The sequence below is a fragment of the Trematomus bernacchii genome, unplaced genomic scaffold (genome assembly GCF_902827165.1).
Source record: "Trematomus bernacchii unplaced genomic scaffold, fTreBer1.1, whole genome shotgun sequence".
Taxonomy (NCBI): Eukaryota; Metazoa; Chordata; class Actinopteri; order Perciformes; family Nototheniidae; genus Trematomus; species Trematomus bernacchii.
In genome coordinates this window covers 646,187-668,627 of record NW_022988050.1, presented here as the reverse complement: position 1 = coordinate 668,627, position 22,441 = coordinate 646,187, and the positions used below count along the sequence as shown (strand labels likewise).

Sequence of the window (22,441 nt, the reverse complement as noted above, 5' to 3'; positions counted from 1 at the left end):
TCAGACCGAAAAAAGGTCTTCAGTTGCTACCAGTAAATAGCACAAACCAAGCCGGAAATCTTAAATTCTTACATTAAAGAGGACATATTTATATTTGTATTTTGGGCCTCTTATAGACAATTACAAAAGCCTTCTAAAAACGTAAGAATATATATCAAGAATTAAAGGTCGCCTGTCGCTGCATGATTTACAAAAATGTGCTTCTGTATTAAATAAATGTAATTCTGTTGTACATTTGTTCGTTTTTTGTGCACCACTAGGTTTCATTAAATTAAAGTGGACCTATCATGCTATATTTTAATAATATAGTGTAGGACCATACCTATATAAGGCATATTTATACTTTTTTTTTTTTTAAATACCAAACAGATCATGCATTTTAGCCATGCCTCATTTTGCTCAATTTGACATTTTTTAGCTCTGTTTTAGCAAGGGCAGATTCTGTGAGAACAGCACCACCTACAGGCCTGGCATATGTACTACAGCGTCTCCAGCGCTTTCGAACGGCAATGGCCGTGGCTGTCTCCTCCTGATTGGTGGAGTTGGCCCAATAGCCGTAGCGCCACCGTCCTGACAGTGTTCAAATCTGGATCAGTTTTTATCAGATCCGTTGCAGCCCCTTTTTTAGAGATTTGGGTATGGAGGAAAATAGAGAGGGTTGTGTTTTCTGACACTTGGTGAGTTCCCTGGAACACTGGGGACACATATTCATGTATAAAAGACGTACAAAAGTGCATTTTGCATGATAGGTCCCCTTTAAGCTTGAGACTACTTATCATGCACTGTAACGGCACTATCTTTCTATTTTAGTTGTCTCTTTAAACACAATTTCAATGTTTAAATAATTTCCGTTTCTTTTCTTTGTGCGTGTCTTAATGTAAAGCACTCTGAAAGGTGCGATACAAATAAACCTCGAAGTACTTTGACTGAAATCAAACCAAAGTGGCTTCAAGTCCTCGGGCGTTATCCTGGAGAAGATTTGTGTTTTTGTAAAATGACTTTACTCCAGAAATGGGAATGTGAGTCCTAACTCATGGAGCATGAAATGTAACTGTCATCACTCTGAGTTAGAGAGCTGTGATGAACCCTGGATGAGATTTGGAGAACATCATGGCTGTGTTTGCTTTAAAAAAACTGGCTGCTTCACCTACTGTACAATGTTTGGTATCTTTTCCTCAGAAACCCACGCGCACGGCTAACTGCACGGAGCCAAACATATCTGACGGCCAAATCGATGTAACCACCGTGTAATGATAACTTCTTGGATTCCATTAGGATCCGAAACACTCAGGCGAACATGAAAGAAGCCCCTGTTTCTGTCTCTCTGGTGGGAATATTCCCTCGTACCTCTCATGTTCACTCAAAAGCAGGTGACCCACAAACCCTACATGTACTTGAAGTGAGCATTTCAGTGGAAAACATCCCTTTTGTAGACTCAGTATGATGAAAGTGCTTTTATGTGGGAAGTCGTGTGTTTTTGTGACATGCGTCTGCGTCTGCATTTCTCCGTCAGAAAGCACTGAGGGAAACAACAGGATCAATAAACAGGAACTAGCTTTTATCCATCACAGAAGAATCAACTCCTGCAGGAATGGGGCTGAGAGGAAAGGCCATAATGTTGACCTCATGTTGGTCCAGAAAGCTGCCATCTTGTGAGGACTTCTTTTCATTTATTTATCTGGAGTATCAACCAATCGTACGGAAACCATGAGAGGTAAGTGAAAACATTCTTGTGATCCATTTTCTATTTCTGATTGAAAGGGTCAAAAAAATAATGTGTTTTTGCCTAAATAATTTGAAGTTTGAAAAGGAAGAAATATATAAATACAGAAATTAATTAAAAAAAAATTCAGGTTCAGTTTTCAATCTTCAGTTTATATGTACAGCCCCAATGTTTTTTGTTTTCTATGTTTTTACCAAATGAAGAACTAGGTAACTTAAAAAAAGTATCCTAGCAAAACCTTTTTTTCACCAGGCAATTTTTCACCCTTTTTCATGATGGACTTTTTTTTTAAGAACTTATTAAGATTATCCGAGTAAAATTGTTTATTTCCCCTGGTCTTTACTCATGCACTCAGAAACAGAGAAAACAAGATCAAACCTAACAAAATGTATTATTCGATTTTATTTACCCCACTTGCCTCTCTGGGCTTCCGTACTTTTGCCCTCAAACCTTCGATGTTCTTTCATAGAAAATAACAGCGACGGAAATGTTTGCATCACAATTTTCCAGAAGTCAAGTGAGAGACCTATACACTCAATTTTGGAGAAGCTTAGATTGAAATGTGTAAGCACCCTGCTGTGTGTGTGTGTGTGTGTGTGTGTGTGTGTGTGTGTGTGTGTGTGTGTGTGTGTGTGTGTGTGTGTGTGTGTGTGTGTGTGTGTGTGTGTGTGTGTGTGTGTGGTTTGTAGGTGATTTTCCATCAGTGACCTCATTTCACACTGACGGTTCTGTCTCTTTTTCGAAAAGTCAAAATGTGATGGAGGTGGAAGTGTGTGTGTGGCCTAGCATTACTATACTTGTGGGGACCTAAATCTGTTTACACAGTCACGTGTGGGGACTCGCCTCCTTTATGGGGACATAATGGAGGTCCCCATGAGGGGAATCATTAATTTTAGGGTGAAGACTTGGTTAGGTTTAGGGTTAGGGTTAGGGTTAGGCATGTGTTGGTTATGGTTAAGGTTAGGATAAGTCTCCAGGAAATGCATGTAAGTCAATGTAATGTCCCCTGAAGTGATGTATACATGGTATGTGTGTGTGTGTGTGTGTGTGTGTGTGTGTGTGTGTGTGTGTGTGTGTGTAGGTGTGTAGGTGTGTAGGTGTGTGTGTGTGTGTGTGTGTGTGTGTGTGTGTGTGTGTGTGTGTGTGTGTAGGTGTGTAGGTGTGTAGGTGTGTAGGTGTGTGTGTGTGGTTCTGTAAATGAACTACTGTCCAGTAAGCAGTCAGTTGATCACTCAGTCTTTGCCGTTACGTCCAATGGCAGTCATCTTTTGGACAGTTGAGCAAAACAAACCCCATCTGCTCACTCTCCTCTCCTCACATTTAACAAGTGAGTCTGGAAAAATATGAATTCAATATGCAATGAGTCAGCTGGACTTAGCTGAAGATGAACATGTTGATATCTTTCTGTTAGAATGCCACATCTTATCAGCAGCCTCAGGGAGTCAGTGTCTCTGATTTCTAATACATGACACATCTCCTCCAGATCTGTGTCTGTATTAACGGAAAAAAAACTTGACATGATGAAAGCATGTCAGAATCATCGTCGTACATTAAGCAATCAGACAAGAGGAGGCGTTATTGAGACGTATATATATATATATATATACACACACACACACACACACACACACACACACACACACACACACACACACACACACACACACACACACACACACACACACACACACACAGTCACATGAATACTAAAACAAACAGAAAGCCACACACACTCATGCTGGAGTTTGATAAAGGTGCTTCTGATCAAAGCTATGAATTACATGCCAAAAAAGCTTAATTGTGTACAGTCAGATATCTGAGAGGACTACTCTATTTTGTTGGGAGAAAAGTAGAAAATCTTATCAAGGGTATCTTATTTTGTATGAAGGGTTTTGTTTTGTACAATAGTTCTCCTGTCCTGAAAAAAGGTGAGAAAGAAACAACCTCTGAGCAACAGTTCAATATGAATAGAATATGAATGTCGTTTGTTAATGAAAATGAAAGGTTGCCATGAAAATGTCTGCAGATTAGAATAGAAACAGCTTCCTGCTTTAGTGTCGGGTGCAAAATGATGCCCCTAACAAGCTGGAATTAAAAGAAAATTAAAATCTATTCTTCAAATATCATTATAGAAGAAGGTAAGTGTAGGATTAGCACTAGTGCACATGTGTCAAATTTAAGGCCCGGGGGCCAATTCAGGCCCTTGGTGGATTTAATTTCGGCCCGCAGGATCATTTCTAATTACTATTACAATTATTGCACGCACACCTTCACTCAATCCTGAGGATCTCCTCAGCTCAGAGCCTGACCCCAAACATTGATGAACTTGCACCCAAGATGAGATGCCAAGTATCTGGCTTGAGCTAGCATCACAGAGCAGCACACTGAGTTGCAATGGATGTTTCCTTCTGCACTTTCTTGAGACAACAGGGCATGTTTGGTTTGTTCTTTGAGGGAAATTGTTTTTTTGAAGCTGTTGTTGGCCTGTGGAAAAATGTAATCATAAGAAATGACTCTGGAAAAGCTGCAGATAGAGCCATAAGAAATGAATGCAACTGATTATTTAATGTTTAATGTTGTTTTTATAGGCAATCATTGAAGCTTTGTTAGTTCCAGGTTTAATATGTGCAATAAATTCATTTCAGTAAGTTTTGCTATAAACATTGAACCAGTCCGGCCCTCGACTAGTACTGTACCCATTTTGGCCCACTGTGTATTTGAGTTTGACACCCCTGCACTAGCGTAACTATACATGGTCGTTGTTCAATCAAATACAATGCAAAAAAACAATTTTCTTTTACAAATAAATATTTTTTTTTACAAATAAATAAAAATAATTACAAATAAATAAAGTAAAATAAAAAATAAAAAATCTAACTGGAAAGTAAAGACACTGGAACAGAAAGCAGGTAAAATTCGCTGAGTCATGAAATGGGTGGAAGGAGCTTAACATGACAAGGCAAGATTAAATTAGGGTGTTTACCTTTCCTCTATCCAACTACTAAGTAAACCCCAGAGGCAACAACAAAAAACGACTTCAAAATATTGAGAGACTAATTTAACTTTTAAATAATAAAAAAGATAATTTAAGCTTTTCCGCGGGAAGCATAACCTTAAAAACCTCCACAGGCTCAGGATAAAGCGATCTCTTCTCTCTCTCTAAACACTTATTTAAATCCTCTTTTACTCTGCGATCCATTAGCACCCCCCCCCCCCCCCCCCACCCCATTGTTGTTTTATTTGCTTTTATAATAGTTATTGCTTTTAAAGTCTTGGTAACCATGTGAAGGGCCTTTCAGTAGCCTCTAAAGCACTATACAATTAAAAGGTTTATTATAATTATCACTGATTAATCCTTAAGTGCCTTTTACTAACCTGTCCATTGAAAAGGTAGAAAAGGTTTCCATGGTAACTTAGGTCAGACATGTTGAAACGTTATGAAACAGTCCTGAAGCTGAATTACTGAGAAATATTAATTACTGATTATATTGTAATGTTGGTAAATATAAACACCTCTCTGTAACCCTGGGGTGTAAATAAGAGGCAGAGCGACAGGTTGGGTTTAAAGTGTAATTGAATGTCGTTATTTCAAAAGGTTTCTAATCGATAGGAGTTACGACTCAATACTGTTTATAAAACACGTGCCCTGAAAAAGATTGAGGAATTCAAGATGATCCAGTTTCAAAGGTCATGTTTTTTCTCCTTTGTTTGAGTGTTTAAAAACAGGTGAAACAAATCAGGATATTGTTTCCAACTTCATTATTTTTTGGGGTGTGAAAAACAATTTTAAAAATGTTTAAAGGGGACCTATCATGCAAAATGCACTTTTTTATGTCTTTTATACATAAACATGTGTCCCCGGTGTGTCAGTGAACTCACGCAGCGTCAGAAAATAAAACCCTCTCTCTTTTCCTCCGTACCCAAATCTCTAAAAACGGGGCTACAACGGAGCTGATCCAGATTTGCGTCCGATATGACGTAATATCGGAAATGTGGACCCACGGCCCTATCAGAAACGTTGCTATCAGAAACAATGCCCGACTGTTTTGGACGTAATATGGTATTTGTTTACATTAGCATCGCTAACACTCAGAGCTAACCTGTACTGGAGAGCATGTGTGTGAAGAAGCAGGAAATAAAAAGGAACTCACCTTGTGGTATAACCGGCAAGAGAGAAAGCCTTTGAGCTCCATACTGTCTCAGAAACAATCCTTGATAATCCATGATATGGCGTTTCATCACGGCAGTATTTAGTTTAGACGGTAGCTGCCGGGTCCCGCATGAGCTCAGCCCCCTCCTTTTTTCTTTTTAAAGCTTTATACCCCAAATCAGCACTTTTGAAACAGGAAGTGAAACAGAGGGATATGAGGCATGGCTAGAATGGGTGATCTGTTTGGTATTTTGAGCAAAACACTTCATAGACATGTTTTTTATATATTTGGATATATCTGAGACCTATGCTATTGCCTAAAAATAGCATGATAGGTGACCTTTAAATATTTTTTATAAATATCTGTAAAATAAATCAAAAGTTTTTTGTTCATTTTGGTTAGAGTACTTTTCTAAATACTTTTAGAAAAAATTATTTTTCACAAAAAATGAAACAGTTGGGAAAAAAGTTTCTTTGAGTTTTTGTGTGTGTTTGTAAAACTGATAATTCAACTTTGCACTTTGAACACACAAAACATATTTTAATCGCTGCCTCTCAGGGCCTCTGTAAAGAATATTGAACACAATACAAAAAACACAGGAACACACTGCCATCATTATATAAAATCAAGATTTATTATAAAAAATACAACCAATTATGTCACAGTCATGGTGTCCTGTTCGCTCGGTCCCTGATTCACGGAGCAGAGGAGCTCCATTTTACACACAGCAAAGATAAAGAACACAGTGATGGAGTCCTGTTACTCTGAGGATATAAAAATAGATAAAGACTTCAGGTTCCTCCTCTGACAGGAAATGAAGGAAATGGACTGAGTCGACACATCGCACTCATTATACAGAACAGTCCTCCCAGAACCCCCCCCACCCCACCTCCCCCCTAACTTCCACCTCCATCACATTTTGACTTTTCGAAAAAGAGACAGAACCGTCAGTGTGAAATGAGGTCACTGATGGAAAATCACCTACAGACCACAACACACACACACACACACACACACACACACACACACACACACACACACACACACACACACACACACACACACACACACACACACACACACACACACACACACACACACACACACACACACACACACACACACACACACACACACACACACACACACACACACAGGGAATTTAGGCGAGTTGTCATAGAAACCCTTCAGCAACACAACCAATTGTGTGTATGCAGGAGCGTACAGTGTGTGTGTGTGTGAGTGTGTGTGTGTAATCCAGTAGTCATTTAGGGCTCAGAGAGAAAGTCATTTTCGTGCAGAATCGTCACTTTAAAGGTGATTCCAGGAGTGAGAGCTTCTATATCAGACTGTGAGAGAAACTCAGCGATAACTGAACATATCAAAAATTCATCATAAATGTGTCTTTGCTTTTACCCGTTTTCTATTGCAAACGTTTCTTTATCAAACATACACTGACTTCCTTAGTATTATAGCTTTAAGTAAAAAAGAATATAGTCATTTTTGTTGTAATTGATAAGGATTAAGAAAACAAATGATACAATAATCCTCTAATCAAGCTGATTACAATACAGTATATTGAGAGAGTAACTAAAGCAGACATCTTAACATCGTACCACGTTATACAGAACACATTATGTATGTGATTAGTTTGCATAGGTTAGCAGCAAAAGAAGCCAAAGTGAAATCTGCTGCGTGTGCTGGATTTATAGGATCATTTAAATACTGATATAAGATTAGACTGAAGCTAAAAAGTATCCTTCATTTCCACCTGTGTGATCTATTTGTATATACATTATGATTTCCTACGTTTCCCATGATGCCTTTCAACAAACTTTAATCATTACTGAAGTGAATTTAACCAAGTCTTCCTTACCCTTTCCTCATATTCCTCCTTTCCTCTTTGAAGGAAATCCACCTCTAGGAGTTGTTGGAGTAGATATCTTTAAAGCTACACGGACAACAGCTGACTTCTAACACAGTTTCATAACACATTCAATGTTCTTATGTGTCTCTTTTGAGTCGGCAAAGGCAGAGACGAAAACAATGATTAGAGCCACTAGAGAGAAAACATACATTCAAGTACATTTTAAGTATAATTTGAACAGCATTTGGTTGGCATCAATAGGCGCTTTCACACCGCAGTACTTTTCCCACTTTAGTTCCGATATAGTTCTGAAATGTCGCGTTCACACCAAAAATATCCGGAACTCAAATTAGTTCATGAGAACCTTTTTACCCCCTTTTCAGTCCCTGCTAGAGAGCAGGGACTTTCGTGGGAGAAAAAGGTTCCTATGTCTGATTGGCTGGGCGGATTGCAAACCACGCCCCGTAAAACTCCCAAAAAGATTTGTGAAACCACCATTTTATTATCCTCGCATTAGCATTATTAGCATTAGCATTCGCCCAGCGCACAAACGCAGAGAGACTAACTTATGGCAACACAAAATAAAACATGGGAGCGGTGGAGATGAGGAGGTGTCGGCGTTCTGGCGATTTACTCTGAAGGCTTCAGTAGAAGCTGCTGGGGGTCCCAGCAGCTTCTACTGAAGCCAGTCCCCAACTCCGGGGACTTCCGGCCGGGGACTTCGGGTGGCAGTATACGCCGTGAAGTGGTTTGCGGCCTGCCAGTAAACCCAAAGCAGAAGAAGAAGAAGTGACGTCAGTGGCTTCATTTGCGTAATCTTCCCTCAGGGATCTTATTCCGGTGTGAACGCGATCTGTACTTAGTTCATGAGAACTAAAGAGTTCTCATGAACTAAGTACTGATGAACCTTTGTGGGAAAAGTACTGCGGTGTGAAAGCGCCTAATGAATAATTGTTGGTTTTAAAATGCAAACTTTTGTAATACTTTAACCTCATCTTTCCATGTTTTTGTATGCAACAGTCAATGTATGTCCATAACAATTATGAATCAGTACTTTCTAAAGTGTTTTGGGTTAACAAATGGCAGTTAAGAGTTTAGAAAGACTAACTGGTGATTGTTGGGGATTCCTTTCCATATCTCCAGATTTAAATTGATTTGTATTATTATCTGTCAGAAAACATTATGGAAAGGACTCAAAATAAAACATGTGAAAACCTTCTTGTGTGCCTTCGAGTGCAGGGGGCTCAAAACAGCACAAGAAATACTGAGATTTTTCCCGGTTTTCCTGGTTTCCCCTTCCCCTCCTCCTCCTCCTCCTCCTCCTCCTCCTTCATCCCTGCAGCAGCTCCTGGAGGTCTCGGTCCGCCCCCCCCACGCTCAGCTGCTCCAGGCTGACGTAGCGGTGCACGATGGCCTCGTCGGTCACCAGCACCACCCGCAGGCCGTGTGCGTCGTCGCCCAGCTGGCAGCCGATCGCTGAGCTCACCACCATGTCCAGCCCGTCGTGCAGACCCCCCGCGTTACGGTGGTAATGACCCGAAAACACCGCCTTCACCCCTGGGGGAGGAACACAAGCAATCAATGGGGGAACATAGAAAGCAAAGAGGAATCAATAAAACACAGACACAGAGATGGCTGGAGGTTCAAGGTTCAAGGTTCAAGGTTCAAGTTCAAGGCTTTTATTGGTCATACGAACATAGCTACAGTGTAGTTATGACGATGAGAATCTGAGGTCACAGGCTCCTCCAACAGAGCAACACAAAACAGAAATAACAGTGCAAGTAAATACAAAAAGAAAAAAAGTGAAATAGTGGAATAGTGCAATAAGAGTCTATATGCAAGAGATTGAATATGATATATTAGATACATGATTTCTAAATAGCAGCCAGATGAATGTTTGTCAAAAGTTCAGGTGTTTAACAGTCTTACGGCCACATATGATATTGCTGTGCAGCATTACAAGAGACACATTACCTTTCTTCAAAGCAGTCTAAAGCGTAATGTCCCTTTAGTCTAAGAGAATCTCAGAGCTTACATGCTGCTCAAAACGGCGTACTACGTAGTTGACCTCCCACTGACCTCATGTTACATCTTCTGTCCCCCCAGACGTTAAATAATCCCAGGTTCCATGTGACCCTTTTCTGCTGATACCTCACATGCCAATGTAGACAACTATTGGCTACAGAAAAAGGTATGCCTCTTTTTGGAAACTAAATGAGTAACCCACTAGCTATGGCTTGAAACACATGTTTATATAAAACAGCTTTTACATTTACAATAGTTTTTTTAGTGGTCTGATCTGTGACTGGGATGTGACGAGGGATAGGCATTCTTTTCTTTAGAGAGCCAGGTCACTCACGTCTGACCCCTATATGAACGGCTACCATCGAATCGGAGATACAGGGTCCATCCTTACAGTTAATACAGAGCTGATCCCAGATCAAATGCACGCTGAAGGCTCTTTCTCTCAGTGATTGTTCTGTTCTGTTAAATGTTTTTTCATGTGTTGTGTCTTGATATTTGTTGATGTTACACATGGAGCTGCTGCGATGCAAGTCACATTTCAGACTTGATCTGACCATTGAAGTATTATCGTATCCTATCGTATATCAACAGTATGTTCTAGCTAGACAGAAGCTTTGTGATGTTATATAGTCATATAGAATCATGGGAGATAAACTCCTTCTTGAGGGAACACAGGGATTTTAGCCTCTGCAGACCATTGACATGCATTAAAGCCTAAAGAACACACTACAGCAAAGGGAAACCCCAAAGAGCATCATAGGGCCTCTTAATGTAAAACATGTGAGCACTGATTGTATTAAAACAAAGAAAATACTTTCCTCCGTGCCAACATTATTTTATGAAAACAAACAAACTTTCAAATTCATTTCAATCTAACCCAAACTAAAATTAATGCCTAAATATTTTCCTGACTCCAAACACAAACATGATGTTTTCTCCTCGTTCGAGTGCAAATTGGACCGAAATTACACCAACTTGCCAAAGACTTAAATTGGTTCTCCGGAAACTCTCCCAGTAAAGTGCCACCTTCACTCTCAGCAACTTCTTCTCCAGCACTCTATTCAAAGTAAGGCTTGCTTTTCACAGAGCATCATTTCCACTGTAGTGAAACAGCCTGGAGCCAAACCCTCACCGTTACATTAATGATGCTCTGGGTAATGGAAAATAAATTCAATATCGTTAATGAAAGTTCGCCAGGTTTGAAAATATGCTACAAGTGGAAATCTCCAGAGGATGCCCTTTACTTACTTACCGTTATTCTGTCTCTCATCTCTTTCCTTTCAAGGTCATCTTTCCTTTCCTTTTTCCTCCCTACCTCATGTCCTTTTCTCTATTGAATCATCAGCCCCTAGTGTTGCTGCTATAGGCTTAGACTGTCGGGGACACCTTACTTCTTCCTTCTGTCTGTCTGTACCTGTGTACTCTCATGTTCCCAATAACCCAGCTTCCCCCAAATGTCTTTTTGGTGTCTATCTACGCTGGGATCCTGAGTCGTGGCTGAACCTGAGTCCTGAGTCCTGATCTGAGTCCTGGACTTCGAGTCGTGGCTGAACCTGTCACTGTGGTCCTGCCTGACTCTCATCATACTACTTCCCTGATGGCTCCCACAGGATTGTTGACATCCTCGTGGATTCATCTTCTTATTATAGACACATGCATTTCCAAACATTTGGTCTACCTATGTTGTAAATGTATTATCTCTTTGATTTACACACGGCATCTATTGCACGTCTGTCCGTCCTGGGAGAGGGACCCCTCCTCTGTTGCTCTCCCTGAGGTTTCTCCCATATTTCCCTTTAAACTGTGAGGTTTCTCTCTGGAAGTGTTTCCTTGTACGATGTGAGGGTCTAAGGACAGAGGGTGTCGTATTGTCATACTGATATTCTGTACAAACTGTGAAGTCCACTGAGACAAATGTAACATTTGAGATATTGGGCTATATAAATAAACATTGATTGATTGATTGATTGATTGAATATACTTTTGATGTCAAGCATAAAGTGTCAAGTCAGTAGATTATAACGAACACATTTAAAATTCTAAATAGCAAGAAAAAAGCTGAAAACAATAAAACAAATGTTTTTAATCTTCGCAGAATTATATTAAAGAGGCCCTATAATGCTTTTTGGGGGTTTTCCCTTTCCTGGTTCAAATACAAATATTAACCTGAAAACCGTAGAATACAAAAAGTGCCACATTTGCCTAAAAAAGTTAGAAGAGTAAAAGTAAAAAACAGCTTAATGCTCAGGACCTCAGATTTGTACTGAAGTACAGTACTTGTACTTAGTTACTCTTCACAGCTGGAGAAACTACCTGTGTGTGTGCTTGCATGTTCAAATGAGTGCACTGCAGGATTTTGGCAAATACAAATGATCTGCTGTGTTTTCTAACGGCGAGCGTTCCCACGGAGGAAAGTCTGGCAGCTCGACTCCAGAGAGAGACATCCAGCCGGAAGAAAGAAAAGAAAACTGGCAACGAAAGAGGATGAATTTCAGTCTGAGCACGAGAGAGACATCGGTCTGTCCCAGAAATCTGCACAACAAAGAAGAGGAAGATCCCCTCTGAAACCCCCCGCTCCGATACTACTTTGGATGTCGGCACCGTGAAATTGCACTGAATCATCAAGTTCTCCAGTCTGCATAATCCAACAGCGCCGGAATACAAATGTGACCTAAATATATATTAATATTCAGAGCTATGCGAGGACAGCGGTCGGACCATTAAATAATTAATCTGCCAAAGATGGGAATTGATGGTTTTGTCCGGTACGTGTGTATGTCTGGGATAAATTAATTCACAATCAGGACCCCTCGTGATGGGTGGGTGGGCCTGCAGCTATATCACCACTTCTTCCAGAGTGTGTTTTGTGCACGTGTGCGAGCAGGAATAATGGCCCTTCATGTAACCTTGCCTCAGCAGCAGGTGGCTGAATAACAGGCCCAACGCTGTCTGGTCACAAATGGCTGAACACGTGTGTCCTTGATGATATTTCTAGATGAAATGCCTTCAGGCCAAAAGCATGAACTCATTCAGGTGCACCTGGAAAAGTGGAGCAAACACATCGCCGTTATTCAAATAAAACGAGTAGAGTTTTAGTTTTGCGGCCCAACTTTCTGAAAAATAAGCTTTCATAGAATATAATAGAATATGGAGGGATGAAACCCTCTTTAATGGTCACACATGCAGAGCACACAGTGAAATGTGTTCTCTGCATTTAACCCATCCTAGTACCAGGAGTATTACTAGGAGCAGTGGGCAGCTATTGTACAGCGCCCGGGGAGCAATGGGAGTGAGGGGGGGAAGGGGGATGTCCGGTGCCTTGCTCAACGGCCACTGTCGGATCATACAGTACAGTCGCTGCGATCAGGTGGTTTTATAAAAGCACCCTATCTCAAAGATCATATTACTATGTCTTGTAACGGGTTTGACTTTATTTTAATGAGTGTCAGAAACAAGTCTGACAAATAATAATCGACAAAGGAACAAAAATAGTTAAATCAAACCATACACAAAGTCATTCAATAATCCAGCACATAAACCGCAATGCTGTGCAAAACGAATCACCTTCTATTCAGTTATATTTCAATACAAAATAACACACACAGATATATAGATATATATAGTTCAATCCAGTCGGGTAGAACACCAACATAAGTCCATTCCAGTTCATAGGATCCAGAAACAAAGGCACTCAAAGAATCAAAAGAAACCCGGAAATACAAAACCAAAATAAACGTCTCTGACCCAAATAACTTGCAATTCAGAAAAGCATTTAATAAAATGACACTTCTTTCTACAACCTTTTAAGTTGGTACAGTCCAAACCAACAATCCACACAATAGTCTGACTGTGTACAAAGAAAATTAAAATGCCATTTAGCTTCTCTGTGATAATGGACTTAAGATAAACAGGAATAAAGCGTATGCTAAATGAACCGGGGGGTCTGGGACAGCTGGGAGGTTGATAGTTCGATCCCCAGCTCCTGCAGTCAACAGGTCAATGTGTCCTTGGGCAAGATACTAAGCCTAAATCCCGATGGCCAACCATGTAGGAGTGTGGGTGAGTGTTACGTCTCCTTGGTGCCTTGTATTACAGCCTCTGCGTCTTTATGAATGTGTGTGAATAGGTTCATTCTAACTCACGTGTAAAAGCGCTTTAAGGGCTAGCAAAGACTAGGAAAGCACTTTATGAATGCACTCTGTTTACAATTGACGTCCTTGGCCTACTACTATATCTCAAAGTAGGATTATACTGTAGCTGCAGAGATGACCCGATGTACGTTAGCCAACTTGGCCAGTCAGCCCAAAGAACATTTGCTCACTAATCGGAAAATAATTGGCTTTAGAAAAGGCACTTTTGCGACTATTAAGAGTAATACAGCCTCTAGATAACAGTCGACTCCTTATATATTCTTTGATTCTTCTCAAATGTTATATAGGAACATAAATTAGTATTACAAAATTACATGAAATGCTGTCAGTTTTGTGTAGTTTGTTGATTGTATTTGTGAGATGTAGGACATGGTTGATTCAGGGTGATGTTGGAATGCAGGAGATGTTCTTTACGTACTTATTATCATGCTTTTATGTAAAGGAGCTCTTGAATGAAGTCAAAACTACAACACTTTCTTAAAGTGGACCTATTATGCTATATTGGAAACATATATTGTAGGGCCATACCTATACAAAACATGTCTGAGAAGTTTTTTGCTTAAAATCCCAAACAGATCCCCCATTGTAGCCATGCCTCATACTGCTCATACCCCTCTTTTGCAGCCCTGGTAGAGAATCGCGGATTTTGGGTCCTTAGCTTGAAAAAAATAAAAAGAGGAGGCGGAGCTAATGCCTGATCAGAATTCTACCGGAGATAAAGTTAAATTCTGCTGTGATAAAACGCCATCCTGTTCTAAACCACATCAAGGATTATTTCTGAAACAGTATGGAGCTCAAATGCTTTTTCTCTCTCAGGTTTATCACAAGGTGAGTTCCTTTTTTTATTTCCTGCTTCTTAAACACATGTGCTCTCCAGTACAGGTTAGCTCTGAGTGTTAGCGAGGCTTGCTAATGTAAACAAAGACGAGATTACGTCCAAAACACGTCAGGCATTGTTTCTGATAGCAACTTTCTGTGGGTCCGCCGCCGATTTGACGTCAGATCGGCAGCAAATCTGTATCCGCTCGTTGTACCCCCGTTTTTAAAAGATTTGGGTGCGGAGGAAAAGAGAAAGGGTTTTATTTTCTGATGCTGCGTGAGTTCCCCGACACACCGGGGACACATACTTATGTATAAAAGACATCACAAAGTGCATTTTGCATGATAGGTCCCCTTTAAAATCAGTATAATGAACTTTCTTCAGGTTTATCCTGTGGAAGATTGCTCGCCATCTGTCCACTTTTAAAAATGTGTTTTATATCCTAATTTCTTTATTCTCGACTCCCAGCCAATGGAGTGTCTTTTATAGTCGCTCATCTATTTGGAAACACAGCTAGACTACAAATGCTTTTTATCTGTCCTACGAGGATTCAAATATCTCATCTTCAATTACCCAAACCCTGTGAATAAAGACAACGAGCCGTGTGAAGCAGAGGAGGATGTTTGATGGGATAACCCGATGACTCAGACAGAGATGCTGATTGTAGAAATGTTGGATTGTTCCCACATGAGGGCTGTGACCCTTTCTTCACCTCAGAGAGATGAGGAAGTGGGAGGAAGATAGCAATAGTAAAGAACAGATCGGCAGGAATTAATCCTGAAATAATAATAATGACGAATCAACCGGCGGGGAAAAAAAGTATTTTTGAAGCTTTTTTTTCTTCTGAACCTCGTCTAAAACTCCCCAAGAAGCAACGATTAATCATGCCGCAGAATAGAGTGTGTGGGAGTGTGTAAGTGTTCATATGTATACATGTTCCCCCCCATGTCTCTGATGATCCATGTCCCCACGCACGCACGCACCGGGGCAGATAACTGTCAGCCTTCCATCTCGTGCACAAACTTATCTCGTGCCCTCATTGGTCATGTGCGCGTTCGTGTGTGTTGGAGGAGGGGCTCTGTAAGGAAGTCTGAAGGAAGGGGCAGATTTTTTTCCGGCTGCGTACTTTCAAATTCTAGCGCACTCGAGCTGGTTTCTCCATTCTTACCTACCCTACCTTTAAGTCATACATATTTACTCCAACAATATATAAAGTAAAATGCGTCTCAGCTGACGGACACCTTGTTTCTCACTAATGAAATACAAGAAAAGCAGATTCAATGGTTTCCTCGTGTGATCTACAAAGGTCTTTGGGGCGTTGCGCTTGGCTAACCTGTCATGTTTCTCAGGCAGAGTGGGACCTCTCTCAAGTCGTCACGACACACTACAGGTTTCCCTTTGAGGCCGTGACTATCGCTGCCGACTGAAGTGGACTGAACCAATAAACAATTTGTAGAATTGTTTGTGGAAATGAATCGGCTCCCTCCGCCGCCTTGTTCCTCCGGCTCTTACGGAGCGAAACCGATTTCATAGAAACAATTTAACAAAAGGCGCGGAGATAACACCCTGACCTCAATCCATCCGAGCACGTCCCTTTCAGAGCGCCGTCATTATGCCGGCTTTAGAAGTCAAACCACTCCACCTGGGCTCGTCTGAGAGAAAGAAAAAAACCCTCCCTGAGAGAAGATGGTCTGCTTGAGACAGCAAAGCATTTTCAATCTCCAAAAGATTTGCGGTATGAATAAAAGATAAACAATTGAAATAAAAACACTAGAATAAAGAAGTTGAAACAGATGCCCTGTTGAAATGCAGTCTGAAGATGACCTCTGCCAGAAAATAGATTTGTGGAAAGCACTCTTTCAAAGTGAGAGGCTGAGATTGCCTGCGAGGAAAATACACAAAATAAAAAGCAAGAAACCATTTCCAAAATACCCTCGCAGAGATATTCTTTAGAGCAGGGGGGTCAAACTCAAATACACAGTGGGCCAAAATTAAAAAATGGGTACTAGTCGAGGGCCGGACTGGTTCAATGTTTATTGCAAAACTTATTGAAATGAAGTTATTGCACATATTAAACCTGGAACTAACAAAGCTTAAATTATTGCCTATAAAAACAACATTAAACATTAAATAATCAGTTGCATTCATTTCTTATGATTACATTTCTCCACAGGCCAACAACAGCTTCAACAAAACTATTTCCCTCAAAGAACAAACCAAACATGCCCTGTTGTCTCAAGAAAGAAAGTGCAGAAGGAAACATCCATGTAAACTCAGTGTGCTGCTCTGTGATGCTAGTTCAAGCCAGATACTTGGCATCTCATCTCGGGTGCAAGTTCATCAATGTTTGGGGTCAGGCTCTGAGCTGAGGAAACCCTCAGGATTGAGTGAAGGTGTGCGTGCAATATACCGGCGGGCCAGATCTAATAGTAATACAAAATTATCCTGCGGGCCGAAATTAATTCCACCAAGGGCCTGATTTGGCCCCCGGGCCTTGAGTTTGACACATGTGCTTGAGAGCAACACGGTGATAAAGGGTGAACACACACTGGCCTCTTTTCTTCCTGCCTTGGGTTGAACGCAGGTCACACACACTCAGGTTTTATTAAGAAGATATCTGGTACCGCCTTTAAGCTTCTATTTACTTCAAGAAATGTAACAAAGTTTGTTTTGATTTTAACACTTGGAGAAAAGAGCAGGAACATGTGTCGGGGGTTACCCGTCGGGAAACACATCTTGTGTTTGGGATGTTTATGTAACAGGAGCAGGAACTCAAAAAAGGTAAGTTAAATAGTTTTAACATACACACACACCAAACTTGTGTAGTACTAGAATGGAACGTGTTTGTGTCACGATGGATTTACCTACATGTACAAATAAAAAAACCTGAACCTGAACAAAGAGCTTTCTTTATTATGAATAAAAAAGGTCCTAGGATAATGGACGTAAGGTTCCAAGTAAAACAAATACAGAATATTCTGAATTAAATGTATTTAAAAAGTGCCATTTTTAAAAACTAAAGCAATCAGAGTTTTGAGAATGTCGTTTTCTTTCTGGCAATACTTTTTTATTTGTGTTAAAGAGGCCCTATTATGATTTTCGGGGTTTTCCCTTTCCTGTAGTGTTATATAGGTTTTAGTGCATGTAAATGGTCTGCAGAGGTTAAAATCCCTGTGTTCCCTCCAGAAGGAGTTTCTCTCCCTTGGTTTTAGTCACATTCATAATTGAGAAAGCTGACGTAAGGAGAAGAAATAGAAAAAGCTCATTGAAGATCGTTATATATTCGAATTGATTCATTACAGTCTGCTATTTGGTGATGCCTTCTGTAAATACTCTATGCTGTAATTCACTACAGGGTTGACAACTTGAGATCAGCGTTTCCGCCAGGGGGGCGTCTTCCCGTCATTTGACGCTCTTATTCAGCTCGGAACGCCCTGAACTCGAGCCGAGGGCGTCCAAAAAAAAAAAATAACCAGAGAGAAGATCGAGAGTTTTTATCGCTTGAAATGACGAAAAGGAAAAAGGACAAGGACACCCCTCTGTTGGAGGGGCAAAGGAGTCTGGTGGGATTCTTTTCGCCGCCAGCAAAGCGTGTTCCTGTGACGGAAAGTGTACTGCCGGCGAGCCTTGGCGGGGGGGTGCTAGTGGAGCACGCGCGTGAACTGCGAGCGCCGGAGCCTCGCAGCGGCGAAACTGAGGCTCCGTGGTAAACTGTGGTGAAGGGGAGGCTGTGGCTCAGTGGGTAGTGTGCTGGACTTGGAATCAGGGGGTAGTATGTTCGAGTCCCACTGCAGTCAGCATGTCGTTGTGTCCCTGGGCAAGACACTTCACCCCAAATTGCTCCTGTGGGGATTGTCCTCAGTACTGAATGTATGCAAGTCGCTTTGGATAAAAGCATCTAACAAGTGACATGTAATGTAATGTAACATGAAGAGCCGTTTAGGACCTCACTCTTCTTAGTGACCCGAGCCAAATGATCCAGCTCACTAAAAAGAGCCGGAATTCCCATCACTAATACGTAAAGAGATAGTATCTATAAGGGACGGCTCAATTCAAAATTCAAGTCACGTGACACGACGTGACGTCACACCCCCGCCCCGCTCTCGGGGTGGACGCCCTCTCAGCCCTGGTCTGGCAGAAACACTGCTTGAGGTCCAAAAATACGAGCTAAGCTAGCACTTAGCATTTCTTGTATGGAAAATAAAATAAAAGTGTATTATTTCCCAAAGTTTCTTTCAGCACAGAAAGCGTAGGAGGCTAAGTGTGGATGCATTAGTTCCATGGCGCTAAACATTGAGCTACATGAAGACTAAAATCCTTGTTCTTCTTCTGACAAAACCACACTAAACCCATTGAGCCACAAAGAGCATGGTCATATAACCATGCTAAGTGTGAGCGTCTCCCTGAGCTATAGGCAGACGGGAGGCACAGTATGTGCTCACAGAGTGTTACATAGCAGGATCGTATTCAGCAGAGGATTGTTTAGTCCAATTTCCACCCATTATTGTCTCTTTGCCACGCTTTGCTACCTTCTTCCCATTCTCTTTTTCTTGCCGAGTGGGTGCCCTCGCGATAAAACATGCACTCTCCGCTACGATAATTCCCTTTTGTGTCTCTGCGGGAATCCCATTTACCTGACAGCCTTGAAACAGTGCTGGTTCCTTTGTGCTTTTCTTTGTGATAGAGATTCCCATCTAGAGACTGGCCTTTGCTTTGACAGACAGAGGTGGGGAGGTGTGGGAAGAAGGGAGGGAGGGAGGGAGAAGGAGAGGGGGAGGTGGAGCGCTCAGAAAACACCCAGAGTAAGCAGTCAGAGTGATGAAAACATATTGAATGCTAACGGAGGAAAATTACCCGGAGTCAAATTGAATTCTGGTGGGAGACGCAGGAAAATGCAGAGGAAGGAGAGGGGAGTCCTCTGCAAAGTGATGATGTGTTGGCTTTATATTGTGATTTCCATATGCTGCAGCAATTTGAGGCATTTCCACCCAAATTGCTGGGTGCGTTTGGATGTTCTGAAACACAGTTTAAATGGTAATAGCGACCGTTGATACATCTAAAGTTAGTAAAGTAACAACCAATGTTTGTGCTCCTTCCTTCAATCTCCCCTACTTTCTTTTCCTGCTTAAAGTGGACCTATCATGCTATATTATAATAATATAGTGTAGGACCATACCTACAGTATATAAGGCATATTTATATATATTTTTTTCAAAATACCAAACAGATCATGCATTTTAGCCATGCCTCATTTCGCTCAATTTGGACTTTTTTACCCCTGTTTTAGCAAGGGCTGATTCAGTGAGAACAGCACCACCTACAGGCCTGGCATATGTACTACAGCGTCTCCAGCGCTTTCGAACGGCAATGGCCGTGGCTGTCTCCTCCTGATTGGTGGAGTTGGCCCAATAGCTGTAGCGCCACCGTCCTGACGTAAGGACAGTGTTCAAATCTGGATCAGTTTTGATCAGATCCGTTGCAGCCCCTTTTTTAGAGATTTGGGTATGGAGGAAAATAGAGAGGGTTGTGTTTTCTGACACTTGGTGAGTTCCCTGGAACACCGGGGACACATATTCATGTATAAAAGACGTACAAAAGTGCATTTTGCATGATAGGTCCCCTTTAATCTTAGTCTCACATTTAACAGGTTTTAAGTTTGGATTTGCTTATTGCAAGATACATTTACATCTTGCCGCTAAACTGAATGCTAACGGAGCTAAATGACCCGTGATTCTCAATGTCGAGGACGCTTGCTTGGTAGCACATGTACCTCCGAGTCAGGTCCTTCAGAAGCGAGGCAAGAATCCTTCCTAGCCTCGGAAAACGAAGAATGGTGGAACAGGCTAACAGGTGTGCAGGTGTGCGTCATATGCGAGGCCCCGCCTTAAATGGAGCGCGATTTCCGCCAAAGATTTGGAAATTGGTCCGTGCGCAAAGCATTGTGGGGATTTTAAGACCGCGGAGTCTACGCACTCGAAATGTTCCGCTACGAAGGACGCCGGCCTCGGTAGAATTCCAAGTATGCCGGACATTGGAACAGTCCTTCGGCGGCACTCGATGACGTAGTATGCTTGAAATAGTGGCTCTGGAGCAGCCTTCCTCGACATTGAGAAACGCCCCCAGAGTCAAATTGAATTCTGGACAGAGTTGCAGAGAAAATGCACAGAAAGGAGAGTGAAGTCCTACAATGACTATGTATTTGATTTAAAGTTTTTCTTCCATATGCTCCAGCAATTTGAGCCATTTCAGCTAAAGGCTGGATGCAAATATTCTAATACACTTTTCTTATTTAAATGGTAATATCCAAAATAAAGGCATAAAGGAAGTAAAGAAAAGTCCAATATGTATACCTCCTTTCTTCAATATCTCTTCCTGCTCCTCATCATCTCCCTTTCATCTGCTGCTCACTGATTATGCAGGTTAGGAGATTGGATGTGCTAATTGCAGCTAAACTGAATGCTAGAGGAGGAAAATGACCCAGAGACAAATTGAATTCTGGTTATTGTGGCAGAAAAATGCACAGAAATGAAAGGGCAGTGGTGACAAATATGCTAATGTGTTTGTTTTATATTGTGATTTACATATGCTGCAGCAATGAGCCTTTCCCCCTAAATAGCTGGATTGTTTGAATATTGAAATGGCAAAATAAAGACATATAGAAAGCAAAGAAACAACTGGTGTTTGTGCTCCTTCCTTCAAACTCAACCACATTTTATTCACATTTCATGACCACTCATTTTGCAAGTTTTAAAGTTGGACTTGCTAATTGTGAGCTAAGTTTCCTGAATGCTTACGGAGGGAAATGACATAGAATTATATTGAATTCTGGTCGGAGTTGCAGGAAAATGCACAGAAATGAAAGGGCAGTGGTGAAAAATGTGTTTGGTTTTTATTGTGATTCCCATATGCTGCAGCAATTTGAGCATTTTTCACTTAATATGCTGGATGTGACTATTTAAATGGTAATAGCTCAAAAACATCTGACTTTTTAACTCCATCATGAATCCACCCTACTTCCTTTCCTGCTCTCCATCATCTGCCTTTCATCTCTTGGTCACTGACTTTGCGGGCTATAAGATTTGATTTGCTAATTGCGAGCTAACTTCCTCCCCCTCCCAGTGATTTCCTCCAGGAGAAGCCATTTCCCTCCCGACCTTTCCTCCATCTCTCTCTTTGACACAAACTCTTAATACAGTTCTGAACTAAGCTGTCATCTGCACATCTGTGACAGGCGTCTACGTGGGCGGGGGAACACGCGTCGCGCACGCTCGCACTGAAGGGCGGTTTGTCATTAAAGAGCAGGTCTGGGAAATAATTCATCATGAAATGGTGGCTGTTGATAATTTGCATGACAGAGGGATACAAAATGATGTGGCGCGGTGAGGCATCCTGCAGCCTCGGCTCCCCATAAATCACTCTCAGCACACACACACACACACACACACACACACACACACACACACACACACACACACACACACACACACACACACACACACACACACACACACACACACACACACACACACACACACACACACACACACACACACACACACACACACACACACACACACACACACACACACACACACACACACACACACACACACACACACACACACACACACACACACACACACACACACACACACACACACACACACACACACACACACACACACACACACACACATGAAAGAA

The 22,441-nt window shown here is 41.4% G+C and overlaps 1 protein-coding gene across 1 annotated transcript in view; it reads right to left on the bottom strand.

Moving 5' to 3' along the window:
- Positions 1 to 8,624: 8,624 nt before the first annotated feature.
- Positions 8,625 to 22,441, bottom strand: part of cpped1 (calcineurin-like phosphoesterase domain containing 1) — a 48,878-nt gene continuing 35,061 nt past the window's right edge. The window contains exon 6 of the mRNA XM_034118867.1: positions 8,625 to 9,298. Within this exon, the coding sequence (XP_033974758.1) occupies positions 9,072 to 9,298 (227 nt within the window). The 3' untranslated portion in view covers positions 8,625 to 9,071. The remainder of the gene's footprint in view (positions 9,299 to 22,441) is intronic.